Genomic DNA, 24,176 nt, shown 5'->3' with positions numbered 1-24,176 from the left:
CACTAAAAAGATTTTTTCAAAACTGGTTACCGGATTCAGAATTAACACTATGTCCGTATGACAAACAAAAACACAAGGACCAGTTCAAATGTCAAACTAAATATGTTGAAACTTCTCATATTATTTCCTGTAATCTACGGTGTATCATTTGGACAGAAAGGTTATATTGAAAGACCAAAATCAATTTGTGATTGTCAGACAAATAGCACAAGTGATAGACTCTATAACCTCCAGCTTATTCTTCACTTTACCCTAAAATTAGAAAAAAAACCAGCAAAAACATACATGTATAATTATAAACATTATCCTACTCAGGCTACTGACACTACACATGTACATGTATAACAACATGTGCAACATAACTATGATAAAGGTGTTGTTTTGTAACATCCGCAGAGGTGATAGTTAAGAATCCTGGGCCATTTGTCTATATTCGCTTCCATTTTCCTTGCGCGTGCCTTAATAGGCTTTCACTTGAATGCATCCCCCACGTCCACATCCTGCCGATTCATGGATCTGTTTTAAAGGTTTTGTGTTGAATACATTTTTAAATATGATTAAGTTTGTGTATTGCTATAAGTTAAAGAAAATAATTAAAATGAATTAGTGTTTTTATTGTTTTGAAATAAAGTGACATTCTAAATACTAAAATATATGATAAAAGAGATGATTTTTCATATCCTATCGTTAATTGTCCATTTTTAGATGATGACGTTCCCTTGTCACCATCTTATGGTGTTTATATATCCATTTTCAATTTTAAATACATGAAATAGCATAAACATTTCTTTTATGAATTATTTGACGAAAGGAGTATTGTCATAACAATCAAAGACTAAGTAATTCATCTCTTATGCCTGAGACTACTATTACTAATACAGAAATCTCAGCTAAGACCATGAAGACTTGTAAATGAAATACAGACAGAAGAATATTCCAAATGGCTATCAAACTCGTCCAAAGCTGTAAAAAATAATATTTCATTTCATACCAAATAAATCACAATAAATAATCAATCATTTAATCGCAAACAGACATTTTTCATTAAAAAAATTCATGAGAATATAAATATTATGATATATACATTTGTTCATCATGTTCATGTACATCTAAACATCATCTAATCAACCAGTATTTGAATAAAAGTGGAATGTATTCAAAACCTTGGGTGAAAGTATGGGGTGCAACATGTACAAATGTAGGGTGTAAAAAGTGTTTAATGATCAAACAGACCTGATACCATGGACATGGTTACATTGATTACACATATGGAAACTTTAATATTTTATACATGTAGTTAAATAACAGTCTTTCCATTTTACAATTGTTAATTAATATAAAGTACCATCTGTAGGTTAATATGTTTAGTTATGTTTAAAAATTAGCTTAGTTATCAGGTAAATTCTGAGCCTTCAATTTAATTGGAAATCTTGAACCTCATCAAACAAAACAAAATTCAATACTATTTAAACGTTCCTGTGTACATGTATCTATACATCCCAAATTGTCAAAATGTGGTAGTTCATATGAATATGTATAAATTTGATCACATGAATAAAAGATGTTAACCTCTATCTAGATTTGTCTTTTTCAAAAGAATAAGACTAACGGAAGTCATAAAACTCTGTATAGGAAACTGAAGATTCAACAAAATAAAAAAAAAACAGTTGGTGAACTCTGGGTTGACCCATCATGTTGCTCATCACAAAATTTGATATAACTTTATGAAGTAATACTATGACTTTTTGTCCTGTGACTTTTTGTTTGTCCTGCATTCTGGTAGATTACTTGTAGTAAAATTTACCAGCTTACTGAATTCATTTATTTTTTTCAGTTTCAGAAAAATGTCCTGGTCTTTACTGTGGAAGAACACTACAGAATGGAACACTCAGTAATTGTGGGGTATTTATAGTTTTATCATTTATAACGTTGAGTTTATATGATTTATTGGTCATGTGTTGGTAGTTTAAATTGATGATAATGAAGATGGATGGCTTTTTAATGTCCAGCTGCATATTAAATGCATATTCAAGACAAGAACTTGTTAACATGGTTAATGCTATTTGAATTATAACACTACTTTGTTCTAGACCGGCATATACAAATGTATGATAAATAAGTGAAAAATGGCTGCATGATATATAAACAACTACACCTATAAACACATACAACAAAGATTAAGTAATCATCAAAGATACATGTATCACAATACAGTCTTCAGCAGTCTGCAGAAATTTTTACAATTGTGTAAACAATTTTTGGAATGAATCTATTAATCCAATTTCTCTGACAGGCTTGTGTGAGAGGCTACCAGCCTGATGATAGTTCTGAAAACTCTATATGTAAGAGATGTGAAGAAGAACCTTCATTTTATGATTGGCTTTTTCTTGGATTCATGGCCTTGTTGTCTTTATTACTTCATTGGTTCTTCATAGACTTTACAAATAGAAGAAAAAAGTAAGTAAATATATCTTTTTAAGTGCATGTAAAACATCTTAGAAAAATAATTGAAATTATTCTTTCCAAGGGTTTCAACCATCACTGTGTAAAACATAGACAAAAGTTCCCTGAAATGTCTTCTTGACTTTTTGAGCTTGTTTGGTGTATTACCTTTATATTGTGACTCACAGTATATGCATTTATCAATACCAATATGTAGAAATCCCAAAAATTCATGTGTACTATATTTCTTTTTGTGTGCTCTGATTTCTTAGTTGACGAAAATCGCTACTCATTATGCTGTTTTATTAATTACATGAAAATATGTAAAATATAATTATGGTATGGTTTTTCCGTTGAATTAAAATTATTCTTGTGGGTTTTGTGTGATAAAGATGCACATTGATTGAAGGTAGAAACAATCATTTTGAATTCACTAACATCACTTATCAAACTGGGTTCTAATGTTGAGGATAAAAGCAATTATTTAAGTCATGTCAGTGTTCTCCCCAGAAATTTTGAATAGCATCACATTTCACGTAAAAAAAAAAATCAGGTTTTTTTAATGGTTATTCGCCACGGCGCGACAATGCTTTTTTTCCTCTTGTAATGTACTTGTATCTATGTTATCTATGTTATATGGTTGCAGATGTGTCTATATGTGTATATGATGTATAGCAGTCAAAAATGAAAATAACCCAAACCCTATTGTCAGCTATAAAAGGACATTGCAGGGAAAATATGAAATAATTCAAATGAGCCTCATTTATAACAGTACAATTTATGAAAAACAAACATGACAAACATAGATCAGAGATAATCACTGATTTACAGGCTGCTCAGACATTCTCTAACCTTGGTCAGTGCTGTAACAGCACAACATAATATTGATATATCATCTTAAGGTAGCACAATACAAAGATTTTTCATCCCCAATCAGACATCTTTAAACTGATGTAATTCCACTCATCTTTCTTTAAATTTTATAAATGAGGTACCAAAAGAAAGAAGAAGGATTAATCTTTCAAATTGTGATAATTTCATTATGACATAATTATTACATAATTAATTGTTATGTAATTAGTTGCCATATTGTGATGTCCATACTTGAATGAATTTAGCTTCTTTGTTATTCATAGCATCCCAAAATATTTTATAGATTCTTGCACAACACAGTTTGACCTCCAAAACTGTGTCTCATATTTTCCCTATTGTATTTCATTCTCTCATAAATCTTCAATGAAGTTTGCAACATCAATTCATAGGAGACCACTAAATTCAATTGGGTATAAAATTTGTTCTATTGATGTTTTTGGAAATCTGAGACACGGTTTTGGAGGTCAAGCTGTGTTGTACAAGAATATATAAAATATTTTGGGATTCTATGAAGAACAAAGACGCTAAATTCATTCAAGTGTGGTCATCACAATATAGCAACTAATTATATATATACTCTTATGTTTCAAGTTATTCAAGAGTTATGGAACTTAGTTTGCTCAAAATTGATTTCCTGTTAAATATGTACTTGACACCAGAAATGATTGGAGATTAATGTAATTTATTTTTTTACAGCAATTTAATCATCCTTCATGTATCAGCATTTATTGAAAGTGTTTTGTCTGGTATCGTTACAATATTATTGGTCGATCCAATTGGTACATTTAACATACGATCGTGTAAAGTCAAACAACTCTCAGATTGGTATTCCATGTTGTACAACCCAAGTCCAAACTACACAACAACTCTACACTGTACACAAGAAATTGTGTATCCGCTGTAAGTATTCTACATGTATATTCTGCAACCCTAGTCCAAACTACACAACTCATTGCTGTATAAGAAATTAAGCTAATAGATGTGGCATGAGTGCCAATGAGACAACACTCCAATCCATCCTAGTCACAATTTGTAAAAAGTAAACCATTTCAGATCAAAGCTATAAAGGGATCCAAAAATGACTAGTGAAATACCTTTCAAATAAGAAAACCAACGGTCTACTCTATAAAAAAACAAGAAACGAGAAACACTTATGAACCATATCAACAAACAACAATCGCTGAACAACAGGTTCCTGACTTTATACTGTACAATCTCTCAAAAAATAGGAATTTTATATTTTAAATGCTGTCGCATGCGTGCAATATGCACTTCATTTTAGTAATGCTTTTGGTTATGCCTTCTTCATTTCAGTTTCTAGATAAATGTAAGGACTAAATATAAAAACACACACTACTAAAAAATGTTTTCCTAAGAAATTGTAGTACCTTATCCAGATTCTGACATAAACTTAGCCATACCTACCATATAGCCAGCCCAAATGTCTTTTTATTGAATTTTAGCTGGAAAACTTTAAAAACTCATTGCAAGAAAATGTTATTACCAATTTACCCATATTTCTTGAATTTAAATGCAGAAAAGTGCAAGGGTTTGAATTTCTTTTCCAGATACACAATATGTATGATATACTATGCATTTTCTTTGCTGTTTATGATGTTGTTTAGACCACTAATATCATACAGATGTGTAGATACCAAAGGAACCAAATCCATTTATGCTGCTTTGTATTTCCATCCAATATTAATTGTCCTGCAGGCAATGTTTGGTGGACTATTGTGTAAGTCAGGTTTATTTATAATATGGTGTGCTTTAAATGCTTGGATAATATACTCAGTAACCTTAGACAAGCACAGATTATATTTATGAAAAGGCATACTTTTTACCAGTTTAAAATTACAAAGTAATGAAAGAGGAAACTTATGTGCTACTTTTCCAGTTGCAGTATTGGTAATTAAAAGTAGTGATCTTTATTCTTACTATCTGATCTCAACTTTCACTTTAAAAGTGTTCAAACTAATTTTTAGCTCACCTGGCCCGAAGGGCCAAGTGAGCTTTTCCCATCACTTTGCGTCCGGCGTCCGTTGTCGTCGTCTGTCATCCGTCGTCGTTAACTTTTACAAAAATCTTCTCCTCTGAAACTACTGGGCCAAATTTAACCAAACTTGACCAAAATCATCATTGGGGTATCTAGTTTAAAAAATGTGTGGCGTGACCCGGCCAACCAACCAAGATGGCCGCCATGGCTAAAAATAGAACATAGGGGTAAAATGCAGTTTTTGGCTTATAACTCAAAAACCAAAGCATTTAGAGCAAATCCGACAGGGGGGTAAAATTGTTTATCAGGTCAAGATCTATCTGCCCTGAAATTTTCAGATGAATCGGACAACCTGTTGTTGGGTTGCTGCCCCTGAATTGATAATTTTAAGGTAATTTTGCTGTTTTTGGTTATTATCTTGAATATTATTATAGATAGAGATAAACTGTAAACAGCAATAATGTTCAGCAAAGTAAGATTTACAAATAAGTTAAGTGACCGAAATGGTCAGTTGACCCCTTTAGGAGTTATTGCCCTTTTTAGTCCATTTTTAACCATTTTTCGTAAATCTTAGTTATCCTTTACAAAAATCTTCTCCTCTGAAACTACTGGGACAAATTAATCCAAACTTGGCAACAATCATCATTAGGGTATTTAGTTTAAAAAATGTGTGGTGTGACCCGGCCAACCAACCAAGATGGCCGCCATGGCTAAAAATAGAACATAGGGGTAAAATGCAGATTTTGGCTTATAACTCAAAAACCAAAGCATTTAGAGCAAGTCTGACAGGGGTAAAATTGTTTATCAGGTCAAGATCTATCTGCCCTGAAATTTTCAGATGAATCGAACAACCTGTTGTTGGGTTGCTGCCCCTGAATTGATAATTTTAAGGAAATTTTGCTGTTTTTGGTTATTATCTTGAATATTATTATAGATAGAGATAAACTTTTAACAGCAATAATGTTCAGCAAAGTAAGATTTACAAATAAGTCAACATGACCGAAATGGTCAGTTGACCCCTTTAGGAGTTATTACCCTTTTTAGTCCATTTTTAACCATTTTTCGTAAATCTTAGTTATCTTTTACAAAATTCTTCTCCTCTGAAACTACTGGGACAAATTAATCCAAACTTGGCCACAATCATCATTTGGTTATCTAGTTTAAAAAATGTGTGGCGTGACCCGGCCAACCAACCAAGATGGCCACCATGGCTAAAAATAGAACATAGGGGTAAAATGCAGTTTTTGGCTTTTAACTCAAAAACCAAAGCATTTAGAGCAAATCTGACAGGAAGTAAAATTGTTGATCAGGTCAAGATCTATCTGCCCTGAAATACTGTAAACAGCAATAATGTACAGCAAAGTAAGAACTAAAAATAAGTCACTATGACCAAAATAGTCGATTGACCCCCTAAGGAGTTATTGCCCTTCATAGTAAATTTTTAACAATTTTCTTAAAATTTGAAGATTTTCAATAACATTTTCCACAGAAATTACTGTTATAGATAGAGATAATTGTAAGCAGCAAGAATGTTTAGTAAAGTAAGATCAACAAACACATCACCATCACCAAAACACAATTTTGTCATGAATCCATCTGTGTCCATTGTTTAATATTCACATAGACCAAGGTGAGCGACACAGGCTCTTTAGAGCCTCTAGTTTTTCTAGGACCTAGGTGAAAAAAAAAAGTTTGAACATTAATTTTCACACAAATAGAATCAGTTGCACCACATTTAAGAAAAAAACTTACGATTGGATGGATTTGGCTATATCAGATATTTTCATTGATTTTATACTGTAATATATTTTATATTTTCAGATTATGCCTTTCCATACATAATGTTGGTTATATCACTGGTTACTAGCGCAGCTCATTTAGCAAGTACTAATGTACTGGTAAGTCTTGATTTTCATAAAAATGTCAAGTTTTACAACATACAATAAATATATGTAGAGTTAATACAAAACTTCTCCACTCAAGACAGCCTTGCATTTTAAATATTTAGAATTAAACTGTTGAGAAATATCAAATTTGGTGGTAGATTTAGCTGTTTCTTTAATGATTTTAGAGATGATATGCAGGCAAACTTAATATGTACTTCTTTTCCAAAATTCTGCAAACAGATGTATTCTTTCTATTAAATATCATCAGACATGGTCAAGGTTGTTTTTTTGTGACAATAATAGGAAATTAAAAGGAAAGCAAGAAAATTTGATGTCACAATTGAATTTGACCTATGATGAATTGAGATCAAATTAAACAAGCCACAGGGTTGATTAATTGATATTTATTAACAGGTAAACAAAAGGATTAATCTGGTAAGACAAAGAGACAAGAGTTGCATTAATTGGGCTGTTAGTTTTTTTCGTTTGAATTGTTTTACATTTGCGATTTCTGGGGCTTTTGTAGCTGACTATGCAGTATAGGTTTTGCTCATAGTTGCAGGCCATACGATGACCCATATCTGTTAATGTTTGTGTCATTTTTCTCTTTTAAAGAGTTGTCTCATTTGCAATCATGCCACATCTTCTTTTTATATGACAGCAAACATTTTTTGGGGTTTGTATAATGCTATGATGTTGTTGTCAGCGTCATCCTCTGTGTCCTAGTAGTCCTCGTCAAAGACATTTGGTTTTCAGACAATCACTTTTTAAAAATTTTCAAAGAAAGTTCAATACAACGAAAGGAAGATTGGGATTGATTTTGGGGTTATGGTACCAACAGTTAAGGAATTAAGGACCAAAAGAATTTTTAAGGTCTTTGACCACATTTATTTTGTGTCAGAAACCTCAGTCATTGTTATCAAAGGTACCAGGATTATAATTTAAAATGCCAGACACACGTTTCGTCTTTATAAGACTCATCAGTGACGCTCAGATCAAATAGTTATAAAGCCAAACAAGTACAAAGTTAAAGAGTATTGATGATCCAAAATTCCAAAAATTTGTGCCAAATACGGCTAAGGTAATCTTATTCCTGGGATAAGAAAATCTTTAGTTTTGTAACAGGAAATTTATAAAAATTACCATATAATTGATATTCATGTCAACACCTAAATTATGTTAAAAATTTGATCACAATCCAAATTAAGACAGTATCAAGCTTGAATATTCTGTCTAAACTGATGCCCCAACTGTTCAGGGTTCTACCTCTGCGGTCGTATCAGGCTGTGCTCAGTGATGCATTTTATAAACCGGATTTTTGTGACAAAAATGTTGGTTATTGATTTGGGGATGTACGGCGGGCACCCGGGCGGTCGGGCAGTCAGGCGGGCGGGCGGGCGGCAATCAAATGTTGTCTGTGCATTAACTCATGAACCATTCAGCCAAGGCTTTTAAATTTTAATATGTTGTTACCAGGGATGGGGTAATTGAAAATGTAGTGGTAATTAAGTGTAATGCATTACAATTTTCCATGTAATTGAATGTAATGTGTAATTGAGCATTTTTTTAATTACATGTAATGTTAATTTAATTAATTACATTGAAAAAAGCATGTAATGCTCAATTACTTTTGAATTACATTTCAATTACATGTACTTTATTGGTGTTAAAGATAAGGATTTATGTTTAATAATATAAATTGTAAAATTATATTTATTTTTCAAATATCAATATCACATATTTTTTAACCGGATTTTTGTGACAAAAATGTCGGTTATTGATTTGGGGATGTACGGCGGGCATCCGTGCGGGCGGCAATCAAATGTTGTCCGTGCATTAACTCATGAACCGTTCAGCCAAAGCTTTTAAAATTTTAATATGTTGTTACTGACAACTAAATGAAGGTCAAGTTCAATAATGGCGATTTTGACTTTTACCATTCAGGAGTTATGGTTCTTGAAAGATTGAAAAATGGAGTTTTCAGTTGTGTCCGTGCATTTACGCATGAACTGTTCTACCAAAGCTTCCCAAATTTTAATATGTTGTTACTGATGACAAAATGGAGGTCAAATTCATTAATGACGATTTTGACTTTTACCGTTCAGGAGTTACATGTATGGTTCTTGAAAGATTGAAAAATGGAGTTTCCAGTTGTGTCCGTGCATTTATGCATGAACTGTTCTACCAAAGCTTCCCAAATTTTAATATGTTGTAACTGATGACAAAATAGAGGTCAAGTTAAATAATGACGATTTTGACTTTTACCGTTCAGGAGTTATGGTTCTTGAAAGATTGAAAAATAATGTTTCCAGTCGTGTCCGTGCATTTTCTCATGAACCATTTATCCAAAGCTTTTGAAATTTTTATATGTTGTTACTGATGACAAAATAGAGGTCAAGTTCAATAATGACGATTTTGACTTTTATCGTTCAGGCGTTATGGTTCTTGAAAGATTGTAAAATGGCGTTTCCATTCACGCTGTTGCATTTACTCATGAACCATTCAATCTAAGCTTTTCAAATTTTAATATGTTGATACTGATGACAAAATGGAGGTCAAATTTGATATTGACTATTTTCACTTTCACCATTCATCAGTAATGGTTCTTGTGATATTGCCAGGACACAAATAAATATTAATAAATCCGGTTTGCTGTTGTCGTGACAGCCTCTTGTTCATATTATCTTACTTTTACTGCAATATTTCTTGTACTTGTCTTTTGATTATTATTAACCTATAGTGGTAAAATAATGCATGTTTTACTCATGAGCTTTTGTCAACCCTTTCACAAAATCTTACTATAATAAGATATTTTTTACCAGGAAATGAAGAGTACATGTACATGCATTTAAATTGAAGCAAAAATATAGAAGTATAACAGTTCTAAAACATGTATGCATCTCATTTAAGTAAATTATTTTTTTGTTTATTACAGGAGGTGCAACAATTATTTAAAAATAATTTCTGTGATGCAAGGAACTTAATCATTCTTGTTGGTCATTGGATACTTCATGCATATGCCATCATCTCCATGACCCAGCTGACCAATCTTACATTCCATCTCTCACTTCTGGCTACTGTTCCCCTGCCTGTGTTCTTCTATATATGTACAGTAAAATTCACAGATCCAGATTATGTGGAAAGAGTATCACATGTTGACATTTCGACCAATAGATATTCAGCTGAAGCAAGGGGAACAAATCTTCAGTTTTGGAATACTTGATGAGGCTGTGTAGAGTGAAAACTATGACTGGAAAATCAGTTCATATGATATGTTCCATTTTATAAAATGGTAGAAGTTCTTTACAACTCATACTGGTTTTAAGACTTTAAACTGGTTTAGGAAGCCAAGATTATCTTGCAGAGATATGCCAGCCTTCGTCATATTTACCAAAGCTTTTATTTATGACACTGATTTTTATTGTTGTTTAATGTGAATGAATGTGAGCTATTGTTGTTCTTAATTATTTAATTATTATTATTATGTTTTAATGAATGATGTAAAATCTGTGTTTCTTTAACTTAAGGCAAAAGAACAGTTAATCCATATTTTCAGTATATTTTAAGATTCAATGGCAAACATCAACATGTTATATTTATTCATGCCACAAGCGCTACGCACAGGAAAAAAGTAGCCCTTTTATTCTATATTTCATCTTTAAGTCACAATGACGTCATTGATCTTTTTAATTTCAAATATTAAAAATGATTATTTTTAGTCTTATTTTCATTTCTTTAGAGAAAAATCCTACAGTTCAAAGAAAAAAGGTCCAAGTTTGTCATACAAACAGTTATATGTCCCATTTGTTGAAGTCTCTACGCCCTCCGCTTTGATTTGTAAATTACATTAACATATATGACTTATCTCAATGGATGCCACTAATGGAGAAGAAACTGCTTCCACAGCAACTGGGTTTTATGTAGGGTTCATGAGCTGATTCATTTTCTGTGCAGTATTTTGTGGACTTGTTTTTCTTCTTTTTGACTTTCATCTAATTTATTTCCTGTTCCAAGAGAGAGGGTATACTGTGGATTCATTTATTTTCGTGGGTGCCAATTTTCGTGGATTGAGGAAAACTTAGTGTTCGTGGATATTAAATTTTGTGGTTTCGCCCATGTCTGCATACACACCTATAGTAAATTTGTTATTCGCTGAACATCTAATTTCGTGGTTCGCCTGTACCCACGAAATCCACGAAAATTGGTATCCCATGAATAAAAATGAATCCACAGTACTAGATTACATCAAGATATAAGAATATGTGGTATAAGTGCCAATGAAACAACTCTCCAACCAAGTCACAGACTGTAAAAGTACACCATTATAGGTCAAGGTACAGCCTTCAACACTGAGATCTGTCTGTTAGTAACATATTTTTTAGATAACTAAAAGTCATAGATTCTTGATTGCACCAAGTTTCATCTGGTTATACTGTATACTGTGACATGTTTTTAGTACATTTGAAGCAAAAGCTCACCATATACATCCTGTTATGGCTTTTGTCTTGCCCTGCAACAACAGTCGCAGTATGTGAGTCATAGGTATTACTATTTGATGGGGGCGGTGTAAACTATTTTTCTAAAGCTGTATATTTCAGAAGGTTGAAGATCTGGATGCTTCATATCTTGTACTTTATGTAACAAAGTTTCCATTTGTCTATAAATCAGACTTGGGGTCAATTACATTGGAATGTAATTAATTAAATTACACATTACATTGCAAAAATGGTCAATTACACTAATTACACATTACACAGTTTTTGAAATGTAATTACTTAAATTACAATTACTTTACTAAAGTAATTAATTAAATTACACATTACATTTCATCATGATATTTTTTAACAATATTTTACATGTTTATATAATGCATGTGTAAAATATTCATGTAAGCATGGTTTAAGCGTTGCATTTGATAATCATTTAATATAGTTATTTTAATGTTTTGTCAATAATAGTCTGAATCTTCTGGTCTGAAAACAGCAATTGTAAGTAGTCTTTCTACAGGAGCTAATGTTGTGCAAGATATATTGCTCGATCAGGACATGGAAATTTTATGATTAGAAGATCATCATATTGATAGGAGAGGGAATTTGTTCCTATTAACTTGCCAATACATCAAGGGGTATTTTGACATCTCAGAAATGAACTCATTTGAATTAAACATAATATCAATAAAGAAATTATAAATGAATTTAAAATATATTTTTATTTTACTTTAAAAATATTAAAAAGTGTGCTTGTCACAATATTGAAAATATTTTTTAGTACAAACAATGTATATAATGTCTAAATATTAGCAATATTTTGCTAATTAGATAAAATATCTGTAATAGTGGCATTGTCCCTGGACATTTTAATCTGATTAATTGCTGTTTGTTTTTACAGCTGTTAATTTTTATTTCTATAATCCTTTTGTGTATACTAATTTGACAAAATGATTGTATGCAGTGATTTTAAATTCTAAATGAACTGTCTCAGAAAGATGTTTCACAGTGACACATTTTATTGTTTTTGTTTAACAAGGTGTTTATTACTTATCAATCTATTTAGTTAAAGATCTTTCTTAAAAACTAAACAACCCTTATATATGATTATCACATTTTTTAAATTATAAGACTATTAAAAAAATCTGTAGGTCAAATAAATGATATAAAAACTTCAGAATAAATTACAGACTTCATATATTAAAAAAGCATGTGATATTAATATTTGAAAAATACATATAATTTTACAAGTTATATTATTAAGCACAAATCCTTAACTGTAACACCATAAAAGTACATGTAATTGAAATGTAATTCAAAAGTAATTGAGCATTACATGCTTTTTTCAATGTAATTAATTATATTACCATTACATGTAATTAAAAAAATGCTCAATTACACATTACATTCAATTACATGGAAAATTGTAATGCATTACACTTAATTACCATTACATTTTTAATTACCCCATCCCTGCTATAAATGTTCAGTGTCCTCGACCTCATTTTCATGGTTCAGCCATTGCTTGAAAAAAAAAATGTTTTTTTTGTCATATCAATTTCTCACTTGTTAACCATATTTGGTGTATGGAATGATTGTAATGGGCACATGTCAGTCTGGCAGGTTTAATGTAACCTTGACCTCAAGTACTGCAAGCAAAAGGTCAACTATTTCTGGTACATGGAATAATTTTAAGGTGTGTATGTCTGTCTGTCTGGCAGGTATCATCTGACATTTGACCTCATTTTGAAGGTTCATTGGTCTATGTTAAGTCTTTTTTGTTTTGCTCAATTTTTTAAATAACAATAGCAATCCTTTAATTATATTTTGTGTATAAAAAAAATTAAGATGTTTATTTCTGTCTGACAGCATTTATCTGACCTGAGTTTCTGGGATGTTTTTAGATAAACTTTTTATTTTTAAGACTTTAAACATAAATTCAATGGTCAGTTAAGCAGGCAAGACATTTTTCTGTGTCCACTCTTGTTGATAAGCTGCTGTCACCTTCTTACTTTTTATGCTCATACACAATATTTAGGGCATACGATGCAGTTTTGATTCCACAGTGAATGTTAAATGAAAGTTTTGAAAAGCTATTTTTTCAACTAGTAAATTCAATTGCTAAATTGCTTTATTTGTGTAGTTTGCAAACTTAAGGTGGTACCTAACACTACAGGGAGATAACTCTGTAAAGTCAGCTTAACGTTTTAATTACATTGTGTTGTAAGGGGAATACTAAGCTTCTCAATGATCAAAATTGGTGTTTGTCAAACTGCTATATAACCAGTGTATTTTTTCTGACAAAATTGTTGGTTCAAAATTTTGAAATTTTTATATTTTTGTTAAAGGGTCAAAGTAAATACTTTGACAAATTTTATGAAAATTAAACGAGCCAAATTAATTTTAGTGAAAGTGTTGGGTACAAACTTAACAATGGTAAAATACAAAAGGATACTTCTTTTCAACTGTTACATACTAAGCATAAATATTTGTGACTTCAAAGGTTCTGGAAATTCCATGTTTGGGATAATATAATTTTCAAAATTGCATACAAAATTCATTTGGAAATAGAAAAAAAAAAGGGTTATTCTTGTGATATCATTAACAGTACACATTTTATAGTATAAGATGTGCATTTCAGCAATTAATGTCTATTCGTTGATTTGAAGGCAGAAATATATGAAAATCCAAAATATAATACAACTATAGAAGAGCAGATCAAACCAGAAAAGACCTAAAGTATAGCTAGATCTGCACATTAGGGACAAGAGCTTAGCATGAAGAAGATACATTCCTCAATTTAAAATGATTAACAGTAAATTTCAATCAAGCAATATCCCCATTTTGCTGCTGTGTTGGTGATACACTATAGGATATTTACAATACACCAGCAGTAGTAACGTAGTAAAAGTAATAATTTTAAGGTACCAATTTTACTGAGTTTATATGCCAATGGTTAAACAACCTGCACAATATAAACTATATCTCTTTCAATTTGATTTGCATGTTTTTTTTTCATGAAAATACAGCAAACTTTAGTACAAATGAATTACAGATACATGTATAATTAGTATGACAAAGAATTCACTGAAATTTTTTTGTAATTTTGTTTACAAAATAAACGTGAGTATAAAAATGCAAATTCAATTTTCTCAAACTTGTGAATTTTGTTAAAATTTTAAATAACTAGAACTTTTCCTTCTGTGAAGAAAGTAAACAGAAGATGAAGACCATTTTAATTATCTCTTCACCTGAGTAGATAAAATCTTGAAAGGTTAATATCCAGAACAAGATAAATTTTAAACTTTAGGAAGTAAAAAATTGATATAGCAGTATAAGACTATCCTGGAATTATGACAACAATCGAGATATTAGAAGAATTACAATCAAAGTATTTTGTTCATCCTGAAACTTTTGACTTTTTCAAAAAACGTGCGGAGTATGGATTCACCAAGGCTTATTTTGACGTACCAATATCAGAGGCTAGGGAATCAAATTTGAGGTCAACTAAATTGTTTTCGGGTAGTGTTGATTTTGACGGAACAACAAGAGAATTAAACATTCCTTCTAAAGATGTTAAAGGTAAGATATCGACATAAGTATATATTGAATAAACAATTTTATCTTTGAGATTAAAATAGATATATCAACAAATTTTAGTGTGCAAAGTTGATCAATGTGATTGAAATACTGAAAAGCACTAAAATATCTAAATTATTGTCATAACTTTTAGTTTGAACTAGGACTGATGTTTGAATTGGTCCCAGGTTTTGAATATTAAAACTGTATTTTGAAAAGTTCTAGTTAATTAAAAAAAAATCTTTTGCCTTTTTTGTGCAAACACTTAATAGTATAAATAATAAAAAAAAAAATTGTGGCAGAATTCTGTCAAATTTTATCTATTCAAAAGCCAAAACTGATTTAATGTTGTTTGTTTCAAAAGTATCAAGATATAAATGATTTATTAATGCAAAGGCATGATCACTGAATAATATATATTAGGATTTGTGTCAAGTTTTTGTAATCTATGATTTCTAAACTTAAGTTTTGTCACATCCATACTAGAATCATTGGTATTACAATGCAGTTTGTTCTCATATTTACCGGATTTTTGTTATGTTAAACATTATTGTTTAGGGAACAGCTGAAGCCTGCAGAAGTAGCAGATTTTCTTGCTGCATTGAAAGCTCATTGTAGCCTTCTTCTCTTTGGTTGGGTTGTTGTCTTTGACACATTCCCTGTTTCCATTCTCATTCTAAACTTTCAAGTTAAAGTGACCACAAACTGAATTTTAAAGTGTGTTCTTATGATGTCCTATGACCGCACCTTCTAATAACTAATTTAATTTAACAACAGATGGTATGCCAGTGACTATCTATAAGCCAACTGCCTGTAGAAATGATCCATCTATATTTGTGTATTTCCATGGAGGAGGCAATTGTGTTGGATCCAGAACTGGTGTGGATACAGTCTGCAAAATCTTGTCAAGGTATAAATTTAATTACCAGTACAGCTTGTCTCTGCAAACATTTTTGTTTAGAAATGCAGTTTTTCTAACCGATATTTTACTTGTGGTTCTAATTTTTGTGGGTAAAGGTGAACCATCAATTTAAGTGTTCAGAAAAGTTTTTATAAGCATTTTTTTTTTTTGATTGTGAGATAAAGTATTCATGAATGTCAATACAATGTACCAAAATTTTATTTCATGCAAATTGGTCATCCACCTTTCTTTATTGAAAACTCTGATAATATAAAACATTAAGAAGACGTGGTTTGACTGCTAAAGAGATCAAATGACATCAATGAAACTGTATGACCTTCAACAATGAGCAAAAAACAATACTGTATAGTCTGGAACAAAAAAGCCAAAATGTGAAAAAAGCACAAAACAAGAAATGCATGTGATTCATGACAAATCAATAAAAGAAAAATGAATATGATAGGCAGTAACCAATGACAACCAATTAATTGCAGGTTATTGACTTGGGGCAGACACATGCATAGAAAAAAATGGCAGGGTTAAACATGTTAGTTATCACTCAACCCTTACTACCTGAGACAGTGTGATGTTAATTTAGCACAACTGAAAAAAACAAATAAGAATCAGTTGGAAATGATGAATTTGTGTTTAGGACGATTTCTAACCTAAATGAACCCAATGCAATTAAATAGTCTTTCTTCAAATAACATTTTTATGCCCCACCTACGATAGTAGAGGGGCATTATGTTTTCTGGTCTGTGCGTCCGTTCGTCCGTCTGTTCGTTCGTTCGTTTGTTCGTCTGTTCGTTCGTCCGTCTGTCCCGCTTCAGGTTAAAGTTTTTGGTCAAGGTAGTTTTTGATGAAGTTGAAGTCCAATCAACTTGAAACTTAGTACACATGTTTCTTATGATATGATCTTTCTAATTTTAAAGCCAAATTAAACTTTTGACCCCAATTTCACGGTCCACTGAACATAGAAAATGAAAGTGCATGTTTCAGGTTAAAGTTTTTCAGGTTAAAGTTTTTGGTCAAGGTAGTTTTTGATGAAGTTGAAGTCCAATCAACTTGAAACTTAGTACACATGTTCCTTATGATATGATCTTTCTAATTTTAAAGCCAAATTAAACTTTTGACCCCAATTTCACGGTCCACTGAACATAGAAAATGAAAGTGCATGTTTCAGGTTAAAGTTTTTCAGGTTAAAGTTTTTGGTCAAGGTAGTTTTTGATGAAGTTGAAGTCCAATCAACTTGAAACTTAGTACACATGTTCCTTATGATATGATCTTTCTAATTTTAAAGCCAAATTAAACTTTTGACCCCAATTTCACGGTCCACTGAACATAGAAAATGAAAGTGCATGTTTCAGGTTAAAGTTTTTCAGGTTAAAGTTTTTGGTCAAGGTAGTTTTTGATGAAGTTGAAGTCCAATCAACTTAAAACTTAGTACACATGTTCCTTATGATATGATCTTTCTAATTTTAAAGCCAAATTAAACTTTTGACCCCAATTTCACGGTCCACTGAACATAGAAAATGAAAGTGCATGTTTCAGGTTAAAGTTTTTCAGGTTAAAGTTTTTGGTCAAGGTAGTTTTTGATGAAGTTGAAGTCCAATCAACTTGAAACTTAGTACACATGTTTCTTATGATATGATCTTTCTAATTTTAAAGCCAAATTAAACTTTTGACCCCAATTTCACGGTCCACTGAACATAGAAAATGAAAGTGCATGTTTCAGGTTAAAGTTTTTCAGGTTAAAGTTTTTGGTCAAGGTAGTTTTTGATGAAGTTGAAGTCCAATCAACTTGAAACTTAGTACACATGTTCCTTATGATATGATCTTTCTAATTTTAAAGCCAAATTAAACTTTTGACCCCAATTTCACGGTCCACTGAACATAGAAAATGAAAGTGCATGTTTCAGGTTAAAGTTTTTGGTCAAGGTAGTTTTTGATGAAGTTGAAGTCCAATCAACTTGATACTCAGTACACATGTTCCCTATGATATTATCTTTCTAATTTTAATGCCTAATTATATTTTTTATCCAATTTCATGGTCCATTGAACATGGAAAATGATAGTGTGAGTGGGGCATCCGTGTACTTTGGACACATTCTTGTTTTACAATAATCTTAAATGCCATTTTGTCAACTTTTCTCTTTCAGAGATGCTGGTTGTATTGTTGTCAATGTAGAGTATAGATTGGCACCAGAATTCAAATTTCCAAGTAACCATGACGATGTTTTGTGTGTTGTTCAATGGGTTAAAGGTCATAAGGAGGAATTAGGTATTTTTTGTAAGGTTAAAATAAGGAATTACTAGTACATAAGGTTAGAGCTACGTTTGAATGCTCAAAAGTAGGGTTGTTGTAAGGGTAAGGGACAGGGTAATGATAGTAACTCTCATGTCAAAAAAATGTTGAAGTATTTCAAAACTATTAAAAGTAAAAGATTGCAATCTACTGTTATGAAAAAATTTATTCATGAATTGGATGTAAAAATTATCAAATCTTTTCAAATCATTGGCTACAAGTGTTTAAATTTGTGCATCTGTTTACAGGTGGTTCATCTAGAAGTACAGTTGGAGTAGGAGGTGATAGTGCTGGTGGTAGATTAGCTGCTGTTGTATGCCATGAAGAACCTGGTATAGATTATCAGGTCAGTACAAACAGAACTTTTCTGAATCATTAACCTATTGTTAGAGAAACATTTCACTGTAAACAGAAATATGATGTCAAGGTCCATTTCATTAGGTCTGGTCATCATATAAAGGTTCTGGAAGATTTTTAATTACATAAACTGGATACTATAGCTGACAGTAAAATTCAATCTAGTCTTTATTTAACAGAAATTTTCAACAGTAATCTACAAATTCCATGGATAGATTTAAGTCTGATGTTCAATTTTCAATTATACTGGTCAGGAAAGATTTTCTTGTTGGTTGCAGTTTCACAAAAAAAAACCTGGATGTTCAGTACCTTTTTAGCTCACCTGGCCCAAAGGGTCAAGTGAGCTTTTCCCATCACTTTGCGTCCGGCGTCCGGCGTCGTCCTGCATCATTAACTTTTAAAGAAATCTTCTCTGAAACTACTGGGCCAAATTTAACCAACCTTGGCCACAAAGTTTTTGGCTTATAACTCAAAAACCAAAGCGTTTAGAGCAAATCGGAGTAAAAATGTTTATCAGGTCAACATCTATCTGCCCTGAAATTTTCAGATGAATCAGACAAACCCGTTGTTGGGTTGCTGCCCCTAAATTGGTAATTTTAAGGAAATTTTACTGTTTTTGGTTATTATCTTGAATATTATTATAGATAGAGGTACACTGTAAACAGCAATAATGTTCAGCAAAGTAAGATTTACAAATAAGTCAACATGACCGGAATGGTCAGTTGACCCCTTTAGGAGTTATTGCCCTTTATATTCAATTTTTAACCATTTTTTGTAAATCTTAGTAATCTTTTACAAAAATCTTCTCCTCTAAAACTACTGGGCCAAATTAATCCAAACTTGGCCACAATTATCATTAGGGTATCTAGTTTAAAAAATGTGTGGCGTGACCCTGCCATCGCTAAAATAGAACATAGGGGTAAAATGCAGCTTTTGGCTTATAACTCAAAAACCAAAGCATTTAGAGCAAATCTGTTGAAGTTAAATTGTTTATCAGGTCAAGATCTATCTGCCCTGAAATTTTCAGACAAAACAGACAACCTGTTGTTGCGTTGGTGCCCCAGAATTAGTAATTTTAAGGAAATTTTGCAGTTTTTGGTTATTATCTTGAATATTATAATAGATAGAGATAAACTGTAAAGAGCAATAATGTTCAGCAAAGTAAGATCTACAAATAAGTCAACCTGACCAAAATTGTCAGTTTACCATTTAAGGAGTTATTGCCCTTTATAGTCATTTTTTAACAATTTTCATAAATTTTTGTAAATTTTTTGAAATTTTTAGAATATATTTTCCACTGTAATTACTGGGCCAAGTTCATTATAAATAGAGATAATTGTAGCAACAAGAATGTACAGTAAAGTAAGATCTACAAACTAATCATGATCACTAAAACACAATTTCGTCATGAATTTATCCGTGTCCATTGTTTAATATACACCAAGGTGAGCGACACAGGGTCTTGAGAGCCTCTAGTTTTTTGTAACAATTTACAACATTTACTTTTTAGATCTTGGTGTATCCTAGTGTTGACAGTACACACTCGTCTCCAGCACATCAAGAGTTTATCAGAGGACCTGTACTTACTAAACAATTGATAGACTGGTATTTTATGATCCAGTACACTTATAACGGGGGGGGGGGGGGGTAACTTTTCATTTAATTGGTTAAGATCCCCTCCAAAAACATTCAATTTTTTTTTGGACAAAAATTTGAAAAAAAAGTACAAATTGTTGCCATTCATTATTTAACAATTAATTCATGGCAATGAATGCCAAAACTGGATATGGACTGAAGCGCTCTATATACAATTTAAAGACTGTGATACTCAATAGATAAATGAAAAAAATAACATTACTTACTAATATTTTTTTATTTTTTTTATTATAACCTCAATAACAAAAGCTAAATATTTTGTGTTATGTCAGTTTGCATTGACCTATAAATTTTCCTTAAATGTATTTTAGTTTGTACTCTGATGTTCTTAGTTGTTTATTTCTATATTTTCAGGTTTATTGGCAATTATTTTCCAAATGAATCTGACAAGACGAGTTTGAGAGGTTCACCATTACGGAATAATACAGAGAGTTTTTCTAAGTTACCACCAGCTTTAGTTATTGTGGCTGATATTGATCCACTCAGAGATAATGCCATAAGTACGCAAAATGTCAATATAGGGAACATGACCTTGAAATGATTATACTTGATTTTATTTTTTTCTTATTTTGTCTTACAAACATTTCTACTGCAGAGTAAAAATTGATTCTTAGATGTTCCTTAAGCTGATAAAAGTTTTGCAAATTCTAACAGCATTAATTATTTATAGTCAGCAATTTCTAAAATCTAAGTAATTAATCTCTTATTCGTGTACAATGTTCAATGATTGCAATAATAAAAATAACATAAAAATTTCTGAATTAACACTATTCCTATTATTAAAAATTTGTAAGAATACAGCAACCAATGTTCTGAGTAATATTGAAATGTGAAACTGACTTGTTGATGATATGTTGTTGATGTTTATTAAATTTGAAATTTTCTTATTTATTAACAGTGTACCATGAGAAGATGAAGTCCTGCGGAGCCAGCAGTGAGCTGTTACTTGTCCAAGGTGTTGTCCATGCTTTCTTTACTATGCCAGGTGAGTTATGTATAAACAGATTGCTTTGTAAATAACCATATGACAGTTAGATAGGTCGGTGGTTTTCTGTTTTGATTTGTTTATGTTTTTAGCTCACCTGAGCCAATGGGTGAGCTCATCACTTGGCGTCCGTCATCGTCCGTCATTGTTAACTTTTACAAAAATCTTCTCCTCTGAAACTACTGGGTCAAATTTAACCAAACTTGGTCACAATCATCATTGGGGTAACTTGTTTAAAAAATGTGTCCGGTGACCTGGCCAACTAACCAAGATGGCCTCCATGCAAATCTGACATGGGGTAAAATTGTTGATCAGGTCAAGATCTATCTTTCCTGAAATTGTCAGATGAATATTGAATATTATTATAGATAGAGATAAACTGTAAACAGCAATAATGTTCAGCAAAGTAATATCTACAAATAGGTCAACATGACCAAAATGGGCAATTGACCCCTTAAGGAGTTATTGCCCTTTATAGTAAATTTTTTACAATTTTTAATAAATTTTTACAAAACATTTTCCTCTGTAAATACTGGGCCAAGTTCATTATAAATAGAGAAAATTGTAAGCAGCAAGAATGTTCAGTAAAGTAAGATCTACTCACACATCACCATCACCAAAACACAATTTTGTCATGAATTCATATGTGTCCTTTGTTTAATATGCACATAGACGAAGGTGAGCGACTCAGGCTCTTTCGAGCCTCTAGTTTTCATGTAAGGGCATTTTAAAGTTACTATACAATATCTGTCTCAAGGAGTTAACGCTTGTAATTCAGGGTATGTTATGAATATTATTTTGTAATTCATCCAGTGTAAATTGAACGTCTGTCATATTTGATCAAAATCTCCTGTTATTTTAGGGTTATAGTTTACAGTGTTTTTTATTGCATGGAAATGGGGGACTTAAGAAATATACTGATTACATTCATTCCTAGTAAAAGATGATTATTTGTCTCAGCTTGACAAAGGCAAGAAGGAGAGACTAAGACATGTTCTTTCTATATCTTGCCCAAATATCTGTTGGAAGGACGTAATGCAAGATTGTGTATCCAAAAAATGAATTGGTTTTCCCTCAAATATAGAATAATATAAATTAAATAAGATGTTTCAAAATTTGAGATATTTCATGATTATCTCCCCTTGATGCCTATATAATGTTTTCTTTTTTCTTTTGTAGGCCATTTTAAAGAATGTTGTAAGAAACCCATAGACAGATGTATACAGTTCATTAAAGAGCATTCCTAATGGTGTCAACTGGATATTTAAAGTGAAAAATATAGCATTGAAATTTAGGGATTCACAGACATTTTGTTAAAAGTGCATACTTGCAAATTTGAAAATAATATACAGTTTTCTGATTTTACATGCATTTTGTATGGTACATATTTAATTTATATTATTTATTCTTGATAAATAAAAAATTTATACCAATATATTAGCCGTTTGTGTAGCCCACCTCTTAAATGCAGTTTTAAATATAAGACAAATTATACTTTCAAAATCAAAAGGTTTTGCAGAAATGTAAGTCACAGTTTCTTGACAACGTAAAAAAAAAGAGTATTTACAACATAATAAGACATCAATGTAGATAACAAACGAAGGCCACCAACAGGTTTTCAATGCAGTGAGAAAATCCCACATCTCAAGGTGGGCGTCAGCTGGCCCCTAAATAAAAATGTGTACTAATTCAGTGAAGATTGAGGTCATACTAAACTCCAAAACATATAACTGAACTAAATTAAAAAATACAAGACTTACAAAGGCCAGAGGCTCCTGACTTGGAACAGGAGCGAAAATGTGGCTGGGCTAACATGTCACAAATGTTATATGCATTTTCCAAATCAGACATTGAAGATACCTTAAATCTACACAAGTTGATACAACAAAGCATATTCATACATTGGATATGTGAAAAAAAGTGATATTATTGAAAACTTTTACAGTCAATTTAGTCTTGCATGTAATGAAACCTGCAGACAAAATTTAAGACAAAAATAATTGAATCTTGTCAAGGACTTTCAAATTATTGAATTGGTTCATCATCTGCCATCATATTCAGATGGAATCTTTTTAAGATATATTTGATAAAATTCTGATAGACAAATTTTTGGTTTTACACGTTCAATTGTTTGACAATTAACAAATGTATATAAATAAGAAGATTTGGTATGTCATTCGTATCAATAAGGCAACTTTCTTCAAAGTCACAATGTAAATAAACAGCTGCGCCATGAGCGCATGATACGCCCCACGTCTTGTGTGGAAGTTTTATGCAATAATCATAAATAGTTTCTGAGAAAGTTTTAAGCAATTACCATTTATTGCTTTTGAGACACGGCGGGACATGTGAAACCCCCCCCCCCCACCCTGTTTTTTTTTTACAAATATCACTAAAATAAAATTTTGAATCAAACCAAAAAGTATACAGATCTTTAGATTAATATAACAAAGAAGTGTGTACAATAAAATTTTGAATCAAACCAAAAAGTATACAGATCTTTAGATTAATATAACAAAGAAGTGTGTTATTGCTTAAAACTTCACTTTCAACTCTATTGTGCTTTTTCTTGGGGTCAGTTTTTTTTGGTGGAGGAAGCTGGAATGCCAGGAGAGAACCTCTGACCCTTGTTAGGAAAACTAACAATCCTAATCAATAAGATTTGAGTCGAGTGCACCTGCCCCTTGCAGGGTTCAACTCATAACCTCT

The 24,176-nt window shown here is 31.6% G+C and overlaps 2 protein-coding genes across 2 annotated transcripts; both read left to right on the top strand.

The window, feature by feature from the left end:
- Window positions 1-5: 5 nt before the first annotated feature.
- LOC143069721 (JNK1/MAPK8-associated membrane protein-like) lies at window positions 6-10,915 on the top strand. Its single transcript, XM_076244491.1, has 7 exons — window positions 6-160; window positions 1,835-1,902; window positions 2,294-2,457; window positions 4,012-4,215; window positions 4,884-5,053; window positions 7,133-7,209; window positions 10,133-10,915. The coding sequence occupies exons 1-7, from the start codon at window positions 58-60 to the stop codon at window positions 10,418-10,420; spliced, it is 1,074 nt and encodes a 357-aa protein (XP_076100606.1). The 5' UTR covers window positions 6-57; the 3' UTR covers window positions 10,421-10,915.
- A 4,050-nt stretch (window positions 10,916-14,965) lies between these two features.
- On the top strand, window positions 14,966-22,902 carry LOC143069719 (ethyl acetate hydrolase-like). Its single transcript, XM_076244488.1, has 8 exons — window positions 14,966-15,266; window positions 16,041-16,173; window positions 18,324-18,445; window positions 18,718-18,815; window positions 20,337-20,431; window positions 20,837-20,982; window positions 21,381-21,467; window positions 22,647-22,902. The coding sequence occupies exons 1-8, from the start codon at window positions 15,038-15,040 to the stop codon at window positions 22,712-22,714; spliced, it is 978 nt and encodes a 325-aa protein (XP_076100603.1). The 5' UTR covers window positions 14,966-15,037; the 3' UTR covers window positions 22,715-22,902.
- Window positions 22,903-24,176: the final 1,274 nt, after the last annotated feature.

Source organism: Mytilus galloprovincialis, chromosome 3 (genome assembly GCF_965363235.1).
Source record: "Mytilus galloprovincialis chromosome 3, xbMytGall1.hap1.1, whole genome shotgun sequence".
NCBI classification, from domain to species: Eukaryota; Metazoa; Mollusca; class Bivalvia; order Mytilida; family Mytilidae; genus Mytilus; species Mytilus galloprovincialis.
Note: the sequence above shows the minus strand (reverse complement) of the source record. Positions and strands in the feature narration are given on the sequence as shown.

Bases quoted from the DNA above. Each gene is read 5' to 3' on its own strand.
- LOC143069721 (XM_076244491.1), top strand. From the start codon at position 58: ATGACAAACAAAAACACAAGGACCAGTTCAAATGTCAAACTAAATATG. The intron at 2,458-4,011 runs GTAAGTAAATAT...ATTTTTTTACAG, and splicing joins TTTACAAATAGAAGAAAAAA to CAATTTAATCATCCTTCATG. The intron at 5,054-7,132 runs GTAAGTCAGGTT...TTATATTTTCAG, and splicing joins AATGTTTGGTGGACTATTGT to ATTATGCCTTTCCATACATA.
- LOC143069719 (XM_076244488.1), top strand. From the start codon at position 15,038: ATGACAACAATCGAGATATTAGAAGAATTACAATCAAAGTATTTTGTT. The intron at 15,267-16,040 runs GTAAGATATCGA...ATTTAACAACAG, and splicing joins TCCTTCTAAAGATGTTAAAG to ATGGTATGCCAGTGACTATC. The intron at 21,468-22,646 runs GTGAGTTATGTA...TTTCTTTTGTAG, and splicing joins TGCTTTCTTTACTATGCCAG to GCCATTTTAAAGAATGTTGT.